This window comes from Pecten maximus, chromosome 4 (genome assembly GCF_902652985.1).
Source record: "Pecten maximus chromosome 4, xPecMax1.1, whole genome shotgun sequence".
NCBI classification, from domain to species: Eukaryota; Metazoa; Mollusca; class Bivalvia; order Pectinida; family Pectinidae; genus Pecten; species Pecten maximus.
Window position 1 is genome coordinate 13,365,773 of NC_047018.1, and position 21,311 is coordinate 13,387,083.

The window sequence follows — 21,311 nt, forward strand, 5'->3', positions numbered from 1 at the left end:
CCGTGCTGAAATTGCGCATTTATTAATTAGTTCGTTAATTTATTTCACCAGCAGTTTTACATTAAAACCACCAGCATTAAAACTATGCCGTTTATCTTTTTAAAAGATATTTCTTGTTTTTAATTCAATTAAATTCAAACTGTATTTATAGTCAATATATAGTCTACATATCGGGGGTAACAAATCAATATTAGCTCTAATGAGCCATTTAAATCGACTCAAACAGTAAAAGACATGCACAGATACAAAATGATATACATGTATATAAAAATAAATAAAATATAAAAACATACAAGTGTATTTACCTGATTGTGAATTAAAAAACATATATTTTGGAACTTCAAATTGATTAAAACATTGTAAAAACATATTCAATATACATTTGTATCCCGAGGTAAATGTCTCGTGCAAAAGTCAATACAAATGTAGAAGCTATTAAAAGTATCATTAATAATAAATCTAATGAAATTATCAATGAAAATGTGGGCCAATATTTGTTGAATTGTAAATATGGTCGATGTTACATGTACCGCCAGGTGGCGCTGTAGCATACTCCATAGGTCAAAATTTGCATATCGTAGACACAGGTCACGGAAGCGTTTGAAAGGAAAAGATGGCTACACAACCTCACAGCAAGAAAAGAGTGTGCTATTATTACGACGGTAAGTACATCACGTTTTTACATTTTGTATCCCTTCTTTAAGGCAACACATCTGTTTATTTAGAACCACACTTGTTGTATTTTCGGTTGTTGCCTTTTAACCAAACTCTTATCAAGCCGGTGCCCCCTTTGTGTACCCGCGGTTCCATCGTGTTACGCTGAAGTCGTAAAAATCTAATATATTTGTAAACGCACGATTCTGTAGAAAATATTGCTCTAATTAAATAAAATCAATTATGTTGTTGCAATGATCAAAACGGTTAAGCGTTTTTTCACTTCGAAATAATTATTTTGGCGTTTCAAAGCGTTTGAAGTTCAGCGCGAGTGCAAGGGAAGTATGGAAGCCCAACTTCAGGCTTTGTTCGCGTACATAATTTGCAACTTCGTTTGCAGTGGTTTTAGAAATAATTTACGATATTTTGAATGCGCTGACCTACAAGAAAGCTACTACTTGCAGTTTTGACATGTATGTGGGTGTTAACATTCATGTTTGACTCTTGCAACGAGAAATTTGCTGTAATTTACTGAATATATTTGTATGGAAGCCCAGAAAACATGGGGGTGAGATTAGGCCTGTGATTCAGTGAATGAAATGGTGTACTCTAAAAACTGGTAACAATATCGTCCTGTTAGTATGCTAAGATGTCTATCTTTTTCGAGGATCTATAAGGACGGTATATAACAGTTATATTTGATTAAATGGGTGTTTTGGGATGAATAAATATCTCATTTATCCATATATAAGGAAGATGTTATGTCACATCTCATGATCCGATTTTATTGTATTTGCACCAAAATCTTAGTCACATCAAACGGTGACAGAGAAATCCACGTTTTCATATAGCAGTGCACTCTCAACAGACATGGTGTCAGGGCCAGAGGAAACTCAGACTGATATTTGATGGGATTTTTATAATTTTGCACCTTCATAATTATAATGAACCAATAAAAAATTGGGGTTGTATGGGCAGTGTGAAAAACTCTAAAAAGGGTTCTGGGGAAATTATTATGCTAGATGAATAAATATTTATTATGAAAGTATTTGAATTTCAAAAAGTACATTTTTACCTTATAATTAGGTTAACCATTAGCATTTTAATTAGTGGTAATATGTTTGGAAACAACATTGTACAATCATTGTCAATCAGTCCAATGGCTGGTCTATATAAGTAACCAACATACAGGGCTTTTTCTATGGGCTTTTTGGGGCCGTTAATGGGCCTCATTCCCAATTGGAATTATTTCATTTTAAAGCCAAATTCCCAAAATTTGCAGTTTACTCCTGGAAAAAATGAGACAAAAAGGATCCTTCCCAAACCAGTGAGAAAAAGCCCTGACATATATTGTTTTATTTCCCTTTGTGGTCATTGGCTTTCATTTAGAAAAAAAATTATACTGGCTGTAATTCCAATATTCTAAATCTCATTGATTTTTAAAAGTACCATGTCCATGTCCTGTTACATATTTAGCCTTACATAGATCTGTAAATCTAGATCAACAAAATCGTGTGATAATCTTGTTTGTGTAAATGTAATATTATGGAATAACTGGTACTTACAATATATACCTTGTGTATAACAATGCTAGTTATGATCTGGACTTGTTGATGGGTGTATTGCAGTGATAAATCTAGGATTTATGGTTGTGGGTCCTTGGGACCCACAAGTTTTGAATGTATGGGTCCTAGTAACTGCTGCCGCAGCAAAGCGACAAGGTGGGGGAGGGTGCGGGAGGTGGCAGCGGCCCCCTCTTGCTAGGGGGGGATGGGGGGTCTCCCCCAGAAAAATTTGAGAATGTAGATGCAAAATCCTGCATTCTGAGCATATTTCAAGTAACAATTCATACTTATTACTTTTGACATTGTCAGAAATGTTCTTTTTTTTAATTATATCATCACAAAAATTAATACTGTATGACTTCTACACCTCATCCCTACCCAGCCTAAAACATCCTGGTTACACCATATATAAAAGACAGTACAAACTGAAATAACAACAAGTATTATTTATTTTCTTAACATTCAGTAACAAGTACATGAATGGTATGATGTACTTGGCATTTCACTAGTCTACTTTAAGGCCTTCAGCTTGTATAACCACCTCTCTTTGCCCTCTTTCCAATGCTGCAATGTTGCCTCAAAGTTGTAATCTTGTCTTGATGGCCCGAGTCTTACTCGCATCAGCATGTCCTGCTTATCTATATTAAGCCGATTGCGAGAGGGAGTCAGCGTCTGGTTTTGTACGGAGAACCCCCTCTCGCAACCAGCTGTGTGAATGGCAAGAGTGAGGGCCAACTGTGCCAAAACAATAACATTGGGGAATTCTTTTCTGTGCAACTTATTGATAAGTGATAAGCCCCCAGAGAATTTGCATCAAGTCACGAGGGTACTGCTCGGCAAGGACTACCCTTTTCAGCAACGCCCATTCAGACTTAGTATCTGCCTCATTTCTGGTTTCGCCCCCTCCCCCTCTTCATCTATTACCTTTTCTCTCACAATGTTATCAGCAGGACGCTTTTCTAGGAGAGAAAACAGCGTTTGCTGTCCCTTACCCAGTCGTGCAACTTTTTTGGGAGGCATGTTTGTTTACATTCGAGACCAGTGCACTGAAGTAATGTGCGATTGGCTGGTTACAGAAATTAATATCCAATCAGCACGTCGCTTTCGTATTTCGCTATAATTAGAACAGAAAAATTCCCAGTATGACAGCATCCGGAACTCTTCGGGCTTTTCCTGTTTTCTCCAAAGGAAGAAAAGCGAGAGGTGTTCCGGACACATATGATGAAAGTTTTATTGACGACACGGAAAAGCATCTTTCGATTTTGGTCAGATTTATTTGTTAACCAGTTTGATATGAGGTTGTGCAACAAATTAGGCATATCTACTATTTAGTATGCGTCCCTAGGACGCCCGTGATTAGAATATGTGCGTCCCTTCCGATTTTTATGCGTCACAGACGCAGGACACGCACGTAGATTTATCACTGTAGTGTATGATTTGATGATTGTCTCTTATTCTTTTTGACAGGCGACATTGGGAATTACTACTATGGCCAGGGACATCCCATGAAGCCTCATAGGATACGCATGACCCACAACCTCATCCTGAACTATGGCCTTTACAGAAAGATGGAAATTTATGTAAGTTAGTTATTCAAACATCGATAAATCACGTTTTTATATCATATTTCAGTTTATATATTTCTTGCCTACTGCTGAGTTGGAACACTAATCTGGTGTAAGCCTTGAATGTCTCAGCTAACAACGTTAACTTGCTGACAAAACATTTTATTATTATTATAAGATTTACTTCAGGTAATTTTGGTAGTGCAACACTATTTCCTCTAAATCACATTACTTGAATACTGCATACCCCACCTCCTAGATCCACAGCATAGAACATTTCACTGGTTGTTAATTATAATTGTATGTTTATTATATTAATGGGAAATATAAAACGCCCATAAAATGCTATCTCGCAAGAAAAAGATTTCCAATCCAACTCTGACCATGTTTGAGTAGAATTTGTCTTATTTGTCCCCATGTTCACACTGATATGTTGACAGGAGGCAAGAACAGAATGAAAAGATGTAGGGGGGGGGGGGGGGGGGGGGGGGGAGTAATTTGGATATTTTGGTTATGTGACTGGTCAAGAATGTGTTATTATTTATTGTGGAAGATTTCAGTGTTCTAGTGGAAATATTGATTGTCATGTTTGACCAACAGAGACCCCACAAAGCCACACAGGAAGAGATGACTAAGTTCCACAGCGATGATTACATTAAGTTTCTAAGGAGTATCCGACCAGATAATATGTCTGAATACAACAAACAGATGCAGCGCTGTAAGTTTCTTCATTTGCAAGTTCATGTCACAATCACTTCTATCACCATGAAAATAAAAAGATGAAGTTATTATATATATACTTACCCAGAGGGAACAAATATCATTGAATAAGCAGATATTTCATACAGACAAAACATTCTGGAATTGGTGATACTGATAGACATGGTTGGCTTGATAGTCCAGTTCAGTATAAGTGTTTGAGGAAACTATATTGAGTTTATGTCAGAAATACAGTTAAATCCTCTTTATGTTTTTGTTGATAATTATAAAACTTTATCACTGAAGTTTATATATACCTATTCATATTCATTTATTCCTTTTTTAATCTACTCAGTTTCCTCAAGTATTTTTAAAATAAACATCTAAAACAGAACATGAATCAATTGTGCATGCAGAGTTGCATGCACGGATGATAAACAGAAAAATGTTGGTTTGTTTACGAATTGCTTGGAAATCTCGCTACAAATTCATGGTGGCTTTTTAAATATAATCTATCATCATTTTTTGTCTAATAGACCCATGTTGACTCTGTAAGTTGTAGATGAAGCTGTTAATTTACACAATCCTTTTTTCGCCAATAATGGCATATTTTTTCACTTACATATATTGAGTGGAGAACCACATTAAAGATGCCCTGTAATCAGTGGGTAGATTCCAGGTTTTAATTCCAATTGTAAAGAACTGGTATTGGTTTTCATATATCATCATTAGGGTATATATTTTCTATCGTTCAACATACTTTTGTAATTTTGTAATACATTACGAAAACAGAGAGGCTTTCATGTTTATTTTGGTCTGTTGCAAACAAATTTTAAACAATTTTTCCAAAACCCTTGAAATAAAATCACCTATCTACACTACATGATTGCATTGGTATGAAGAAAGACTTCAGATATAATTGTGTGATCCATCCTTGGGAACTTATCCGTTAGCCATCACAACTTACTAGAAAAAAGTTTATTTCCCCACTTGTACTGTTTACTTATTTGCTAATTGTACTGGAACATTTAAATATGCAGCCAATATGGAATGATTTTTCTTGCATGCTTAAGAACATGGCTTTGTCGTTGGAGGTCTACAAGCAACGGGTCAAGTATAATTTTCATGTCCCAACATTTAATACATGTACGTCGTACCTGATGACGTCCACTCTGATTCCAACATAATGTCATAGATTTGACTTGTTTTCCACAGTCAACGTTGGAGAGGACTGTCCAGTGTTTGATGGCATGTATGAATTCTGTCAGCTGTCTACAGGTGGATCTGTAGGTAAGTGTGAATTCTCTCTGCTATTTTGAAATGATCTGAAGGTAAATATCAATTCTGTCGGTCGTCGTCAGGTGGACCTGCAGGTAAGTATGAATTCTGACAATATTTAAATGTTTGTGTGGTTAAATGTTCTCAGTCCAACTGTAACGTACTCGACTGGCAACAAGTACCTGCTCAGCAATAAGTTGCCTTCCTATATATTAATGTAACCATGTTGCTTTTAAATATAGTAGAAAAGCCATTTAGTAAGGCAATGAGTTCTTTATTCCGAATTCGACAAGGTATCACACACAGCACATGTTTTAGAGAACGGGAACAAGAACGAATACAAATTACTCTGCAATAAATATATAAAGATATACTAAACACTGAGTAGGACGAACAGTAGAACTTACACACACATACATAGCTAAGGGAGATAACTCACTATTATAATTCAAATAAATAATTCTATTTTAAATAGAATTACTAAACTGTCCCAGATATAACCTTTAACATACAACACCACACCCTGTAACATGTAATGCCAATAAACGAACAAACACATACACAATACAATCTGGGCACATTTAAACAGACATCTGAACACAAATATCACATTTAGTATATAAAATGATAAAATCTAATAAAATTAGACCCTGTTACATTAAGACTTTGGATACAGGCCTACTTTCGGTAATAACCCCCTCCCAAATTTTGTTCTTGTCCCAAAAATCTAATATAATATAAATTTAATTTGAATGTTTAAAAAACAGACACTATTTAAAAAAAAAAAAGATTTTGTTACAGTACTTTATTAAAAGGTTATGTTTGTTTTACATATTGTGTAATGCCTAATTAATTGATAATCAGATCAATAGATGTGATGGTCATATCGACTGATTGAAAAGCTTAAAATCCTGGCAAGTTAATTCATCCATCAAATTTATTAGTGAAAGAGATGACAGTGATAGGTCAATTAATACCTAATATTCAAGAAGGTTAGGGTGATAAACTTAAGCTTCCATGTTGGCTATGTTTAAACAAATGCAATATCACAGTCCTTTTGACACCCTGAGTGGAAGACCGAGTTGAAACACCCGGAGGACAAGTCGTGGATTGTCATAATTTGGCCTGAAAGTCTGAATTCTGGAACAAATAATCATGCTGCAGTCTGTATGACTAAAACACTTGTCAACTGGCCTAGTTACTACCAGTAAAAACTATTTTATAATCACATGATCACTAGTGTTACTTCCCTTCCATAGTGTTTGTTCAGCTTCAAGATAAGATACTATGACTTAAACTCTGTCGGCTGCTCTCGTCCAATTGACGTAAAGTTTAGCACATTGTTACTGACAGGTGTTATGTACAATGTATGTTACAGAAACAGAGACCTAGTTAAACGTGCAAGGCATGTGAAACTTTACAGTTGCACATGAGTATTGCATTATAATTTCACAAGACTACTGTACATTTCCTTAATTATGCACTCATCTTTTCTACTACTGTGAAATGTTAAAAAAAACAACCTAAAATACCAATGAATGCCTATAATACAAACTGAAAAACAGAATACTAACACATATTTTAAAGGGTAGGCATAGATTGTCATTATATCAAAAACATTCGGCAATAGCCTCTTCCATTTTATGTACTTTGTATTTGCCAAAAACATAAGTTGGTATGAAACATGTTTTAGAACCAGGTCTAAATTCGGCCATAAGCCCCTATAGCAGGAACAGATATTTATTTTAATTTCTGCATTATTCAGATCGCTACAATGTCATAATATTGTTATCGAATATCTTTCAGCTGGGGCAGTTAAACTGAACAAGCAGGCATCTGACATTGCCATTAATTGGGCTGGAGGTCTTCATCATGCTAAGAAGTCGGAAGCATCAGGATTCTGTTATGTCAATGATATTGTCCTGGCTATTCTAGAACTTCTCAAGTGAGTTATTTTACTGTAATATTAAGTATGTGTGGGAATTTCATTTTGTAGTTACAATGTGTTTGATGAATTAGTAGCAATGACATTGGTGAATTCATCCTACACTGATTAATACTATATTGGCTACATTGGTAATATTTATTTGAAAAGTTTCTTATATATAATTAGTCTTTATGTAAATCATAATTTACTTTTCATCAGTTGCCTTACAAATATTAACATTTTAAGTTTGCTGTGGAGTATGGCGATGTCCTTCATGTAGAAACTGCACTATTTACTTAGTTAATCAGGCACATTAGGCTGACCCTATATCCATAGACTATAAAAAAGATCAGTGTTTACGGTATGCTTGAACTTGATTATCCAGATATCACCAAAGAGTGTTGTATGTGGACATCGACATCCATCATGGAGATGGAGTTGAGGAAGCTTTCTACACAACAGACCGTGTCATGACCGTCTCATTTCACAAGTACGGAGAATACTTCCCAGGCACTGGAGATCTCAGGGTAGGTCATATTACAAGTAGGGGGAGTACTGCCCAGGCACTGGAAATCTCAGGGTAGGTCATATTACAAGTAGGGGGAGTACTGCCCAGGCACTGGAAATCCAGGGTAGGTCATATTACAAGTATGGGGAGTACTGCCCAGGCACTGGAGATCTCCGGGTAGGTCATATTAAAGTATGGGGAGTACTGCCCAGGCACTGGAAATCTCAGGGTAGGTCATATTACAAGTATGGGGAGTACTGCCCAGGCACTGGAAATCTCAGGGTAGGTCATATTACAAGTAGGGGGAGTACTGCCCAGGCACTGGAAATCTCAGGGTAGGTCATATTACAAGTATGGGGAGTACTGCCCAGGCACTGGAGATCTCAGGGTAGGTCATATTACAAGTAGGGGGTAGTGTTGGGAAATCGGTTGAAAATCATAATCGATCATCGGTTGGAATCGGATACCCTATTCGATCCGATAATCGGTGAAATAATCGGTTTACTTTTCCAATGCATTTATAACTTTAATATCTTTAAAATTCCATTGAATATTAGTAACTTAGCATGGAAATAAACTGTTTTCAGTTATCTGCCTTTGTTTACTTTATTTTGTGTTGTATGTGTACTGTATGCTTCACCCCCTCTCTAGTATGTGAAACATAACTTCCTGTTGAACATGATAAAGTCTCTAATATGTTAATGCCACTTAATGAATCACTTAACCAGTTCCTTTAAGCACTATAGAAAAGGGGTGTTCCAACTTTATATGTTTTTGGGATTTGAGGATTTCTCAAAATAATTTTAATTACTGATCATGAGGACACATCAATCACAAAAAGCTACAATCAAGAAAAACAATATTTTTATTAACAATGAAAACAGCTCAATTGAGCTATTAAACTGATAAACAATAATTTAGTATAACAGACCAATAACTAAACATTCTTGACTAGACAATTGACAGTTTTTGACATTTTTGACAAACCATTCTTTTCACTAGAAAATAATAGTTAACATTTATTGAACATGAACAAGGGTGAAAAACTCACAAATGCAAATACAATACATGCACTCAAATCTCCCTGGAAATGATTGTTTTTTTTGTCTTTGCAATTTGGCTACTGGGGTAGCTAGATACTAGTGGATAGTAGATAATGTTCTGTAAAATCCTGATACAACATCACATCTTTTGATAAATGCAGCCGATATTGTTGGTTGAACTAATTTTGTTTCAACTTTGTCTGATCGTGATTGTGTGGAATTTCCCGACGGTAATTTGTGTTCCCCGTCAATATGGGCTCTGAAATTCGTAGTATTTCCTGAAAACGACGGAAGAAAATATTAAGTTGATACTTGTTCAAAGATAATAAATATACAACTGACAAGCGTTCTAAACGGCTGATACAATTTTGAGTTTACAAATGAAACACATGTTACGTCTGCCGTACGAGTTTGTTAGCTTGGTCTAGAACTTACCTGTATTTCTGTAAATCTTGCGGCATAGACGGCAAACAGCTTGCGTTGTATCCAAATTCTTTTTTTGATGGTGGTTCATTATCATTAATTTTATAAAATCCGAAGAATTTCCAAACATCTGATTTCGTTTTGGAGCCTGGGTTTGGGTATATTTCCCTTAGATTTTCTTCAGCGGCCGCCATCTTGGTACGGGCGCGTTCGATTACATATACTGAGGTTCGTTCGTTTCGGTACCTTTTTATATTTGCCGATGATCGATTGTTGATGTTTGCTATCGATCATCGGCATCAAGATGCTATAAACGATCGCTAATCGATCTTTACCGATCATCGTCCCAACACTAGTAGGGGGAGTACTTCCCAGGCACTGGAGATCTCAGGGTAGGTCATATTACAAGTATGGGGAGTACATTGACTCCCAGGCACTGGGCATTTCCCGCACCACCCCGGTTAAAAGTTATTTAATTCAAAGCGTTATTGTATGACTGTAATTTATTTCTGTATTCCTCCCGTTGGATAGATAGTTTACTGGAATAGCCCTCGGTTAAACTTCTAAACAATTTTCTGTAAATTAATAGATGTGTATCATACTTGCTTAATACATATTTTCTAACCACTATACAATTAAATATATATGCATCGTTTATGTTTTTTTTTGTCTTAGGATATTGGTGCCGGCAAAGGAAAGTACTATGCTGTGAATTTTCCTCTTCGGGATGGCATAGATGACGAGTCCTACGAATCTATATTCAAACCGGTATGTTAAAAGTGAATGCATCTACCTTATGAAAGTATATTACATATAGATATTCTACCCAATAATTATATAGAATTTGGGTCAGATGAGAGGCTTTGCTTGAGAAAAAGGATTTAACCTGGTAACCATCTGTAATTTTGTGTATTGTGGAGTTTGGCAATACTTTGAAACTAAATTGAAAATAGAAATATTTTAAGGATACCAAAAAGAGAGACTGGACAGTGTGTCATTTGTTTCTAATCCCACTTGATGAAAACCTAAATTTCATACTGTAAATTTTAGCCTCCCAAAACTTCACAAATGATACTAATAAACAAATGTTTACTTTTTATGTAATAATAAAAATCACTTGTATGAAAAAATCCACCTTGAATCAAACTTACGAGTTAAGTATGTCTGACCAGAATGTGATGGAGGGTGGGGCAAACATTTTGTGTCTCTGGTCATTTTGAGGGATGAAAATGTTATAAAACTAATGGTGTGTATAAATAGGTGATGACCAAAGTGATGGAGATGTACCAGCCTAGTGCTGTAGTGTTACAATGTGGAGCTGACTCTTTGTCTGGGGACAGACTCGGCTGCTTCAACCTCACTCTTAAAGGTAAATGTATTAAACTTAACTAAGACACCTAGCCTTTTTTAAAATTTAGTGTGTACACTTTATATTGACAAATTTAATTAAAAATGCATGTTCAGTGTGTTACTCTGAATTAATTATCCCAGTGGTTAATCTGTTATGCAGAAATATCTGTTAATCATGTATACATTACGTTTTTATTCTGGTTTAGAAATGTAAACAACTGTCCTCTTTACTGGACTCAATATTATACAATATTTATGATATAATTTCTAGTATACCTGGAATACTATATGCACAGTTATCTCCCCTGTAACAGGTCATGGAAAGTGTGCAGAGTTCATGAAGAAGTGGAATCTACCTCTGTTGTTATTGGGAGGAGGTGGATACACCATCAGGAATGTGGCTCGCTGTTGGACTTACGAAACATCTATAGCTCTGGGGGTAGAGATAGCTAATGGTAAATGTGCTAGGGTGGCTTCACATTAATTTGGTAACAATTAACAATAGTTTGGAGTTTGATGTACTGCTATATATCACAGCAACATAGCCGTTTTCTTAGCAACTCACAAGTTTTCTTCGATCTAGACATAAATATGTTGGCACTAATACATGTCCATTATTAATACAGAATGTAGCAGCTCCAGGATTTTTGAGTCCAATAAAATTTGATTTCATAGGCTTTAACCCTTCCTCTTTAAAAAAATATTGATACAAAATATTCAATTAATTATTTCAAACATGTCATTAAATTTTGATGATGTGTAAGGATATTGAGGATTGAAATTGATTGTTTCTTGGTTTCCAGAATTACCCTACAATGACTACTTCGAGTACTATGGACCTGACTTCAAGCTACACATCAGTCCATCCAATATGGCCAATCAGAATACAGGAGAGTACATGGACAAGATCAAGTAAGCCAACCTGACTTGTATTTTTTTTCTTTTTTTCAATAAAGAAATAATTTTGAAAAAATTTAATATTCTCAAAAAATTCAAGATTCTCAAAACACTAACATAAAATTTATTTGCATACTAAGCAAACCCTCACTATACCAATGTCAGAATCTCAAATGCACTTTTAATTTTGTATCATGTTAGGGTATAGCATTTCTAATGTTATTTTTCTACAAGAATGAAACGTCTTTTTCAGAACAAGACTGTTTGAAAATTTGAGAATGTTGCCTCATGCTCCTGGTGTCCAGATGTCAGGTAGGGACCTATTGTTACTTTGCCTATCCCATAGGGACCTGTTGTTACTGCGCCTATCCCATAGGGACCTGTTGTTACTGCGCCTATACCATAGGGACCTGTTGATACTCTGCCTATCCCATAGGGACCTGTTGATACTCTGCCTATCCCATAGGGACCTGTTGTTACTCCGCCTATACCATAGGGACCTGTTGATACTCTGCCTATCCCATAGGGACCTGTTGTTACTGCGCCTATCCCATAGGGACTTGTTGTTACTCTGCCTATACCATAGGGACCTGTTGATACTCCGCCTATCCCATAGGGACCTGTTGATACTCCGCCTATCCCATAGGGACCTGTTGATACTCTGCCTATCCCATAGGGACCTGTTGTTACTTCGCCTATCCCATAGGGACCTGTTGATACTCCGCCTATCCCATAGGGACCTGTTGATACTCTGCCTATCCCATAGGGACCTGTTGTTACTGCGCCTATCCCATAGGGACCTGTTGTTACTCTGCCTATCCCATAGGGACCTGTTGATACTCTGCCTATCCCATAGGGACCTGTTGTTTCAGAACAACCTTTGGAAACTTTGTAATGTTGCCTCATGCTCCTGGTGTCCAGATGTCAGGTAGGGACCTATTGTTACTTTGCCTATCCCATAGGGACCTGTTGTTACTGCGCCTATCCCATAGGGACCTGTTGTTACTGCGCCTATCCCATAGGGACCTGTTGTTACTCCGCCTATCCCATAGGGACCTGTTGTTACTCTGCCTATCCCATAGGGACCTGTTGTTACTGCGCCTATCCCATAGGGACCTGTTGTTACTCCGCCTATCCCATAGGGACCTGTTGATACTCTGCCTATCCCATAGGGACCTGTTGATACTCTGCCTATCCCATAGGGACCTGTTGATACTCTGCCTATCCCATAGGGACCTGTTGTTACTCTGCATACTATGAAGGGGCCAGTTGTTACTCTGGCTACCTTATAGGGAACTGGTATTACCCTGAATACCCCATAGGGACCTGTTGTTACTCTGCATACTATGAAGGGGCCAGTTGTTACTCTGGCTACCTTATAGGGAACTGGTATTACCCTGAATACCCCATAGGGACTTGTTGTTTCCCTGCCTGCCCCATAGAGACCATGTGACATGACACATAAAAGGAGGACAATTCAAGTTCGACTTTATAAACATTTTGAAAGAAGGGGACAAATAAAAGAACCACTTACCTGTTTTTGTGTATTCTGCAGATGATGTTATTTGACAGGATGTTGATAACAGTCAATTATCTTGTGTCCACTTATATTTGTAGTTAATGTTGATTTATTTTCCTACCAGCCATTCCTGAAGATGCTTTAAATGATGAAAGTGATGATGAAGACAAAGAAAACCCTGATACTCGTGTGTCTATCAGGGCTAATGATAAAAGAATTGCCTGTGACGAGGAGTTTTCTGACAGTGAAGACGAAGGTGAAGGAAAACGTGACCGACAGAACTACAAACCCAAAATCAAGCGACCTCGCACTGATGACGAAAAAAAGGAGGGAGAAAAGGGTAATATATTTAGATGGGTGTTGACTGTTCACTTATTCAAAAGTATCTATCGTAATAAAATACTTCCATCTTGTCTAATTGATCTCTGTATACAGGTAATTATTTTATAAAGGATTCCAATACCTAGATATTTCCTGATATTTAATATCATAGCATGCAAGTTGTGTAGTAAGTTATTGTTCTACAAATCTTTGTAAATATTGTTATTCAGATGACATTGTTCTACAAATCCTTGTAAATATTGTTATTCAGATGACATTGTTCTACAAATCCTTGTAAATATTGTTATTCAGATGACATTGTTCTACAAATCCTTGTAAATATTGTTATTCAGATGACATCGTTCTACAAATCTTGTAAATATTGTTATTCAGATGACATTGTTCTACAAATCTTTGTAAATATTGTTATTCAGATGACATTGTTCTACAAATCTTTGTAAATATTGTTATTCAGATGACATTGTTCTACAAATCTTTGTAAATATTGTTATTCAGATGACATCGTTCTACAAATCTTTGTAAATATTGTTATTCAGATGGCATCGTTCTACAAATCCTTGTAAATATTGTTATTCAGATGACATTGTTCTACAAATCTTTGTAAATATTGTTATTCAGATGACATCGTTCTACAAATCTTTGTAAATATTGTTATTCAGATGGCATCGTTCTACAAATCCTTGTAAATATTGTTATTCAGATGACATCGTTCTACAAATCTTTGTAAATATTGTTATTCAGATGGCATCGTTCTACAAATCTTTGTAAATATTGTTATTCAGATGACATCGTTCTACAAATCTTTGTAAATATTGTTATTCAGATGGCATCGTTCTACAAATCCTTGTAAATATTGTTATTCAGATGACATCGTTCTACAAATCCTTGTAAATATTGTTATTCAGATTACATCGTTCTACAAATCTTTGTAAATATTGTTATTCAGATGACATCGTTCTACAAATTTTTGTAAATATTGTTATTCAGATGACATTGTTCTACAAATCCTTGTAAATATTGTTATTCAGATGACATCGTTCTACAAATCTTTGTAAATATTGTTATTCAGATGACATTGTTCTACAAATCCTTGTAAATATTGTTATTCAGATGACATTGTTCTACAAATATTTGTAAATATTGTTATTCAGATGACATTGTTCTTCAAATCTTGTAAATATTGTTATTCAAATGACATTGTTCTACAAATCTTGTAAATATTGTTATTCAGATGCAAAAGAGCCTAAAAAAGATTCACCTGCGGAGAACAAAGAAGAACCTCCTAAAGCAGTGGCTGAAAAGAGGTGAGTTGGTCGTCATAATTTTATAACAAACACCTGTTTTTGAGAGATAATAATTAGACCTCACATGGTAATAGTGGGTGAAGTGATAAATTAGAGGATATAATATTAAAAGATATTGACGATAAAAATACTTTCTAATTTCAGTTCTTAAATAGTTGAAATATTCTTCATTGTTGCATGTCTTCAAGTGAGATGTTACTATTAAAGTTTTAACCAATTTCTGTTTTCTTTTTCTAGTGAAGAGAAGACCGAGACAGCTGAAAAGAAAGGTATGAAATCAATAATGTTTTAAGTGTTCACAGTGGGTAATTAGGTCACCTGAGACGAAGTCTCAGTTGACCTATTGCAATCGCCTTTTGTCCGGCGTCGTGCGTCGTAAACAATTTACGTTTTCAACTTTTTTTTAAAAACTGCTGAACTAAATTCAATGAAATTTTACAGGAAGCTTCCATGGCTGAGGGTGAACCAAAATTGTGAATTATATGGTCCCCACCCCCCAGGGGCCTGAGGGGCGGGGCCAAAAAGGGTCAAATTGACTAAAACTTCAAAAATCTTCTTCTCTACTCTCAGATAAGGTGGAATCAAACACTCTTCATAGATGAAAGGGTCTTAAGGTGCTTTACCAAAATTGTGAATTTCATGACCCTGGGGTCTCATGTTTGCCCCTGGGGAGGGGGTAAACTTTACTATAGTTTATATAGGGAAATCACATTTTTGACTATTATTTGTTGGATTTGTATATGAATTCATTCTAACTTGTATCAAATTATCAGCATGGGATGACAGTTTGATGGTATGTACATGTTGGCCCTAGTTGACCCCCAGGGGCTGGTGGGTGGGCCAAAAAGGGTAAAATTTACAAAACTTTCAAAAATCTTCTTCTCTACTCTTAGATATGGTAGAATCAAATACTCTTCATGGATGGAAGGATCTTAAGGTGCTTTACCAAAATTGTGAATTTCATGACCCTGGGGTCTCATGTTTGCCCCTGGGGAGGGGGTAAACTTTACTATAGTTTATATAGGGAAATCACATTTTTGACTATTATTTGTTGGATTTGTATATGAATTCATTCTAACTTGTATCAAATTATCAGCATGGGATGACACTTTGATGGTATGTATATGTTGGCCCTAGTTGACCCCCAGGGGCTGATGGGCGGGGCCAAAAAGGGTCAAATTGACTAAAATTTCAAAAATCTTCTTCTCTACTCTCAGATATGGTAGAATCAAATACTCTACATAGATGGAAGGATCTTAAGGTGCTTTACCAAAATTGTGAATTTCATGACCCTAGGGTCTCATGTTTGCCCCTGGGGAGGGGGTAAACTTTACTATAGTTTACATAGGGAAATCACATTTTTGACTATTATTTGTTGAATTTTTATTGGAATTCATTCTAACTTCGTTAACATTATCAGCTTGGGATGACAGTTTGATGGTATGTACATGTTGGCCCTGACTGACCCCCAGGGGCTGATGGGCGGGGCCAAAAAGGGTCTAAATTAACAGAAATTTTAAAAATCTTCTTCTTACAGCCCAAATAAGGTAGAATTAAATACTCTTCACAGATCGAAGGGTCTTAAGGTGCTTTACCATAATTGTGAATTTCCTAGCCCTGGGGTCTTGCATTTGCCCCATGGGAGGGGATAAACTTTACTATAGTTATAGGGAAATCACATTTTTGACTATCATTTGTTTTATTTGTTTTGAAATTCATTCTTTCATTCAAATTTACTTGTTTAAAGTTAAGGGATTAATCAGCCAAGAGTTCAAGTCTGACATAGAAGTGTAAAAGGTGACTGAAGGAATGGTCTACCCAAGTCTGGTTTGTGTCGGTACCTGATTAGAGAACCTGACCAGTTTCCTTACTATTGTAAATCTTCAGAGGTGTAGTGTGTCTGCAGCTTAGCGCTCCCTTATATAGGCTCTGGAGGGTGGTGCAGAGTGGCAGGGGTGGCGCAGGGTGGTGCAGTCCTGTGAGGGGTGGCGCAAAGTTGTCAGATGGCTTGGGGTAGTATCGGAACGTTTTATTGCTCCACTTAAGAAAGGGTTAAAATCCAAGTATAAATAGACAATGGTTTAAGTTCAAGTAGAATGTATTGCGTTCTGGCAATAGGTGCAGGTCGACGATTCCGCCTGGTGCGTGTATCATATGTGTCTGGTAAGGCTCCATTCCTTGGTAAAGTGGTGTGTTGTGGTTATCTGTAGTATGTGTTGGTGATTCTTAATGTGAACTGTTATGTACATGTGTACCGAATGATGTTGACAATTGTGTGACGTCATAATATAGTTGTGCTGTAATTGTGACATCACTTAGTTGTGATCACCTATGGTAAGATGGAGTATGGGTAGTCTGGTGTATCTACGGTGGGTTGGGGTTCTAACTTGGATAAATCGTTGGGTACCAAGTAGGTTGTACTACGTTAGTAGTAGTTATAGTTTTCCCGATCACATATAACTGTCGCCATAAGCGGGTCCAATAGGTAAGGTGCATTTAAAGGAAAAGGACACAATGAAGGAATGCCTGAGAATGCAATGTTACCTTGGACATTGATCCCCAGTGATGTCAGTGTCCAGTAGTATTCTGATTTTCTCCTGCGAGAGGTGGATTCAGAGGATGAGGGATCCGTGTGCAGGATGTGAATGATTTTGATAATATACATCCTGTAATGAATGTGATTCGAGGTTGAAGTGTAACGCTACTGGACTGTCTCTTTGTATTCTTATGTCCCGTAGGTGTTCAGCAATGCAAAAGCGGAATTTGTGTTTCGTTTTTCCTACGTATCGTTGTTTGCATTTAGAGCATATGATGAGGTAGACCAGGTTTTTGGTTGTGCAGCTTCTAAGTTTGCACGTGTACTTAAGTTTGGAGTGTGTGCTAACAATACTTATATTATAATGCAAAAAAAAGATACAAAAATGTTTTATAATTTTTAATTTATCAGGGCTATTACATTCTTTGTCTCATCATTATTGTCAACTGGGAACACATTGACAACCTACAGTTTTAATTGATGGTATTTTTCTGAAAGGTCTTTGACTATGAATAGAATTTCCATCTTAATTATCAAGTCCTCTGTCATCCTTTTTTAATTCCTACATCCGACTCATCTGTGTCTGTACCAGGATAAGCTGGTCGGATGATGTCAAGAAGTGTAATTTCCCATTCAGAAAAAATACCCTCAATTTTGAGTTTATTTCCTATACCGGTAGCAGTGTTATGATTAAAAACATGAGCGAGATATTTTATTTCTTCCTACAGTTATTGTGCAATTGTGGAACTCATGAGAGGAAGTCGCACTGGCATATTTCAGCTGGTTGTTATTGTATCCGACACAATTACGTACATCGTAATATGTTTCAATACAGGCAACGTTTTGATGTGTGAAGAGAGATCAGTTGTCTGGCTGTCAGTGTCTACATTGACAGTGACAATACAGAGTTAATTGATACTTTACCTGTTCAGGGGTGTGGTTGTCAGTGTCTACATTGACAGTGACAATACAGGGTTAATTGATACTTTACCTGTTCAGGGGTGTGGCTGTCAGTGTCTACATTGACAGTGACAATACAGGGTTAATTGATACTTTACCTGTTCAGGGGTGTGGCTGTCAGTGTCTACATTGACAGTGACAATACAGGGTTAATTGATACTTTACCTGTTCAGGGGTGTGGCTGTCAGTGTCTACATTGACAGTGACAATACAGGGTTAATTGATACTTTACCTGTTCAGGGGTGTGGCTGTCATGCAGTGTCTACATTGACAGTGACAATACAGGGTTAATTGATACTTTACCTGTTCAGGGGTGTGGCTGTCAGTGTCTACATTGACAGTGACAATACAGGGTTAATTGATACTTTACCTGTTCAGCACTAGCCACCCCTGAACACTGGACAAGAAAAAATTCCTTAAACGGTTAAGTCTAAAAAAAAATAATCAGGAAATTAGATTACTTATTGTCTGGAGGAACCTCCATATTCACTTCAACCAAAAATAGTTGTATATTATATAGTTTAAAAAAGTTGTATATTATAGAGTTGTAATTGTGTTCATTGTTATATTATAGAATCTTCAACACCCCCTAGTAAACCTGAACAGCCAGCAGAGACAAAGGAAGATACAGCAGGTGCAGCCAAGATGGAACATTGACAAGCCATGAATGTGGACCAATCATGACCTGAATAATACGCTGGACCATCTAGAAGGGTCACCAGATCAGATCTGACATTGTTTATTTGTCCAGGATAATGACAGGAGATTCAGACACACTTTGTTGTCAGTGCTGGATGTGTGTTCAGCCTTGTGAGATGTGTGCTAGTCGTGACTGGAGCATGTCACAAGTTCATCACCAGTGCGTTGTCATTACTCCTATATTGGACATACTTGATCAGCATGTGTTCATTCTACAGATATGTTATCACAACTCATACACAGTAAAATTATTTTCCTGTGGAATTTATTACTGTTGATTTTATGGATGGAGTTTAATTCATACAATCACCAATATTCTGCAGCCACTAAACTGTTGCAGATAATCATATTTATTGATGTCATACAGTGTATAGGGGGAGGGGGATATAACCTGTTTGTTGTCTGGGAACATACCTGAGATTTATGTGAGTGCTGTATATCTGTATTCTACAGATTCGGGGTGTGTTACACCAACATAATGATGATTATATTAAAAAATATCGATGAAATCTTTGGAATCCGTATCAACCTATTTGATGTCTATATGAAATAATGATTTTACTGTATCTTGGAGGTATTATATAATATCACAACTATTGTGTTGTCGAAGCTTCCATGATGTACATAAATGTATTTATTTATGTGTCTATATTATTGACATGGACAGCATCGAGGAATTTTCATCAATTGGATAATACTTTTAACAGCCCCCTAAGTGTAAAGCTATTTTATCAATAATGTCACAAATTTGTGTTTGTTGATTTTTGAAACCTAAGTCAGTAGATATCCAATTTCTTGAGTTGAAGGGGAAATATTAAGATAAAAGTAAAATTTGTGGTTGATATTTTTATATGAAATGAAGAGAAAAAAACTTAATGGTAGAAATGATTATTAATAGTCATGTTTTTCATGATCACATGTTATATTGTGTTGATCTCCACCATTAAAGTTGTTCTTACAATTTTTTTGTGATGTACTTGTTTTTTTCCTTCCACTGACCATTGTTTTCTGTTTCATAGATAAACAATTCTGCTATCACCATTAATTGAGAAGCTTTTAAAGTGCTTAGTGAATACCTATATGCCATGTTCAACAAAAATTGTCCATCTATCTAGTGAACTTTTTCCGAAAAGGACTCAAATATGATAAGAAATGACTTTAACCATGAATTAAGGTCAAATTTGTTCAAACTACTTCTCACAAAGTAAAAGACTTACATGTAGAATCATACTTGACTAGAAAGTTCCTGCGATAGTTTTCCACAAAGTTTGTGGAAAGAAATGACCTTGGTCCATATTCAAGGCCAGAGGTGTCAAATGTGTTGAAACATTCAAACGACTTTTATGACAAATGAAGACATAGAATCGTGTTATTTGGCTTGTAGGATCCCGAGATCGTGCTGCTCAATGTTTGTGATAAGAAGTGACCTTGACCCATAATTAAGGTCATAGGGGTCAAACAATGACTTCTCTCAAAACGGAAAGGCCTAGAATAAAGTCCTTATGAGACTGAGCGAGGCAGATCCATTGGGCCTCTTGTTAGTCATAGGTGGCATTTAACATCACCTTTGTCTGTCATGCATCTGTGAACATTTTACATTTCAACAACTTCTCTAAACTTCCATGGCCAAAGGACGACCAAACTTTGGGACATGGTCTATACCCTAAGTGACATGGAGATCGAGGCAAAAAGGATCAAATTGATCTTTGAAAATCTTCCCAAGATCCAGGTATGTTGATTCAAACTGTAAGAATCATTAATTTTACATGTAAACAGCAGCGTGATTGTATGTACATATTGGCATGTACATGTATTAGTCCTGACTGAATTGATTAATTTGATGACCTGGTATCTCGAATTTCCCATTTACTAGTTGTACAAGAAAATCACATTTTTGAGAATGTTTTGCATAATCTGGCCCTCGCTGTCACCCAGGGGCTGATGAATGGAGTGAAAATGGTCAAATTGACTAAAATCTTAACAAATTCTCAAGACCCAATAAAAAATTCTTGGTAGATGGAATGAGTTTCAAATTTCATGAC

General features: G+C 36.4%; 1 protein-coding gene across 1 annotated transcript; it reads left to right on the forward strand.

The window, feature by feature from the left end:
- The first annotated feature begins 562 nt into the window (after positions 1-562).
- Positions 563-20,233, forward strand: LOC117325287 (probable histone deacetylase 1-B). Its single transcript, XM_033881401.1, has 15 exons — positions 563-662; positions 3,687-3,799; positions 4,385-4,502; positions 5,699-5,773; positions 7,568-7,706; positions 8,074-8,215; positions 10,338-10,430; positions 10,923-11,031; positions 11,327-11,467; positions 11,816-11,924; positions 12,163-12,221; positions 13,553-13,768; positions 15,002-15,074; positions 15,312-15,343; positions 19,145-20,233. The coding sequence occupies exons 1-15, from the start codon at positions 614-616 to the stop codon at positions 19,225-19,227; spliced, it is 1,551 nt and encodes a 516-aa protein (XP_033737292.1). The 5' UTR covers positions 563-613; the 3' UTR covers positions 19,228-20,233.
- Positions 20,234-21,311: the final 1,078 nt, after the last annotated feature.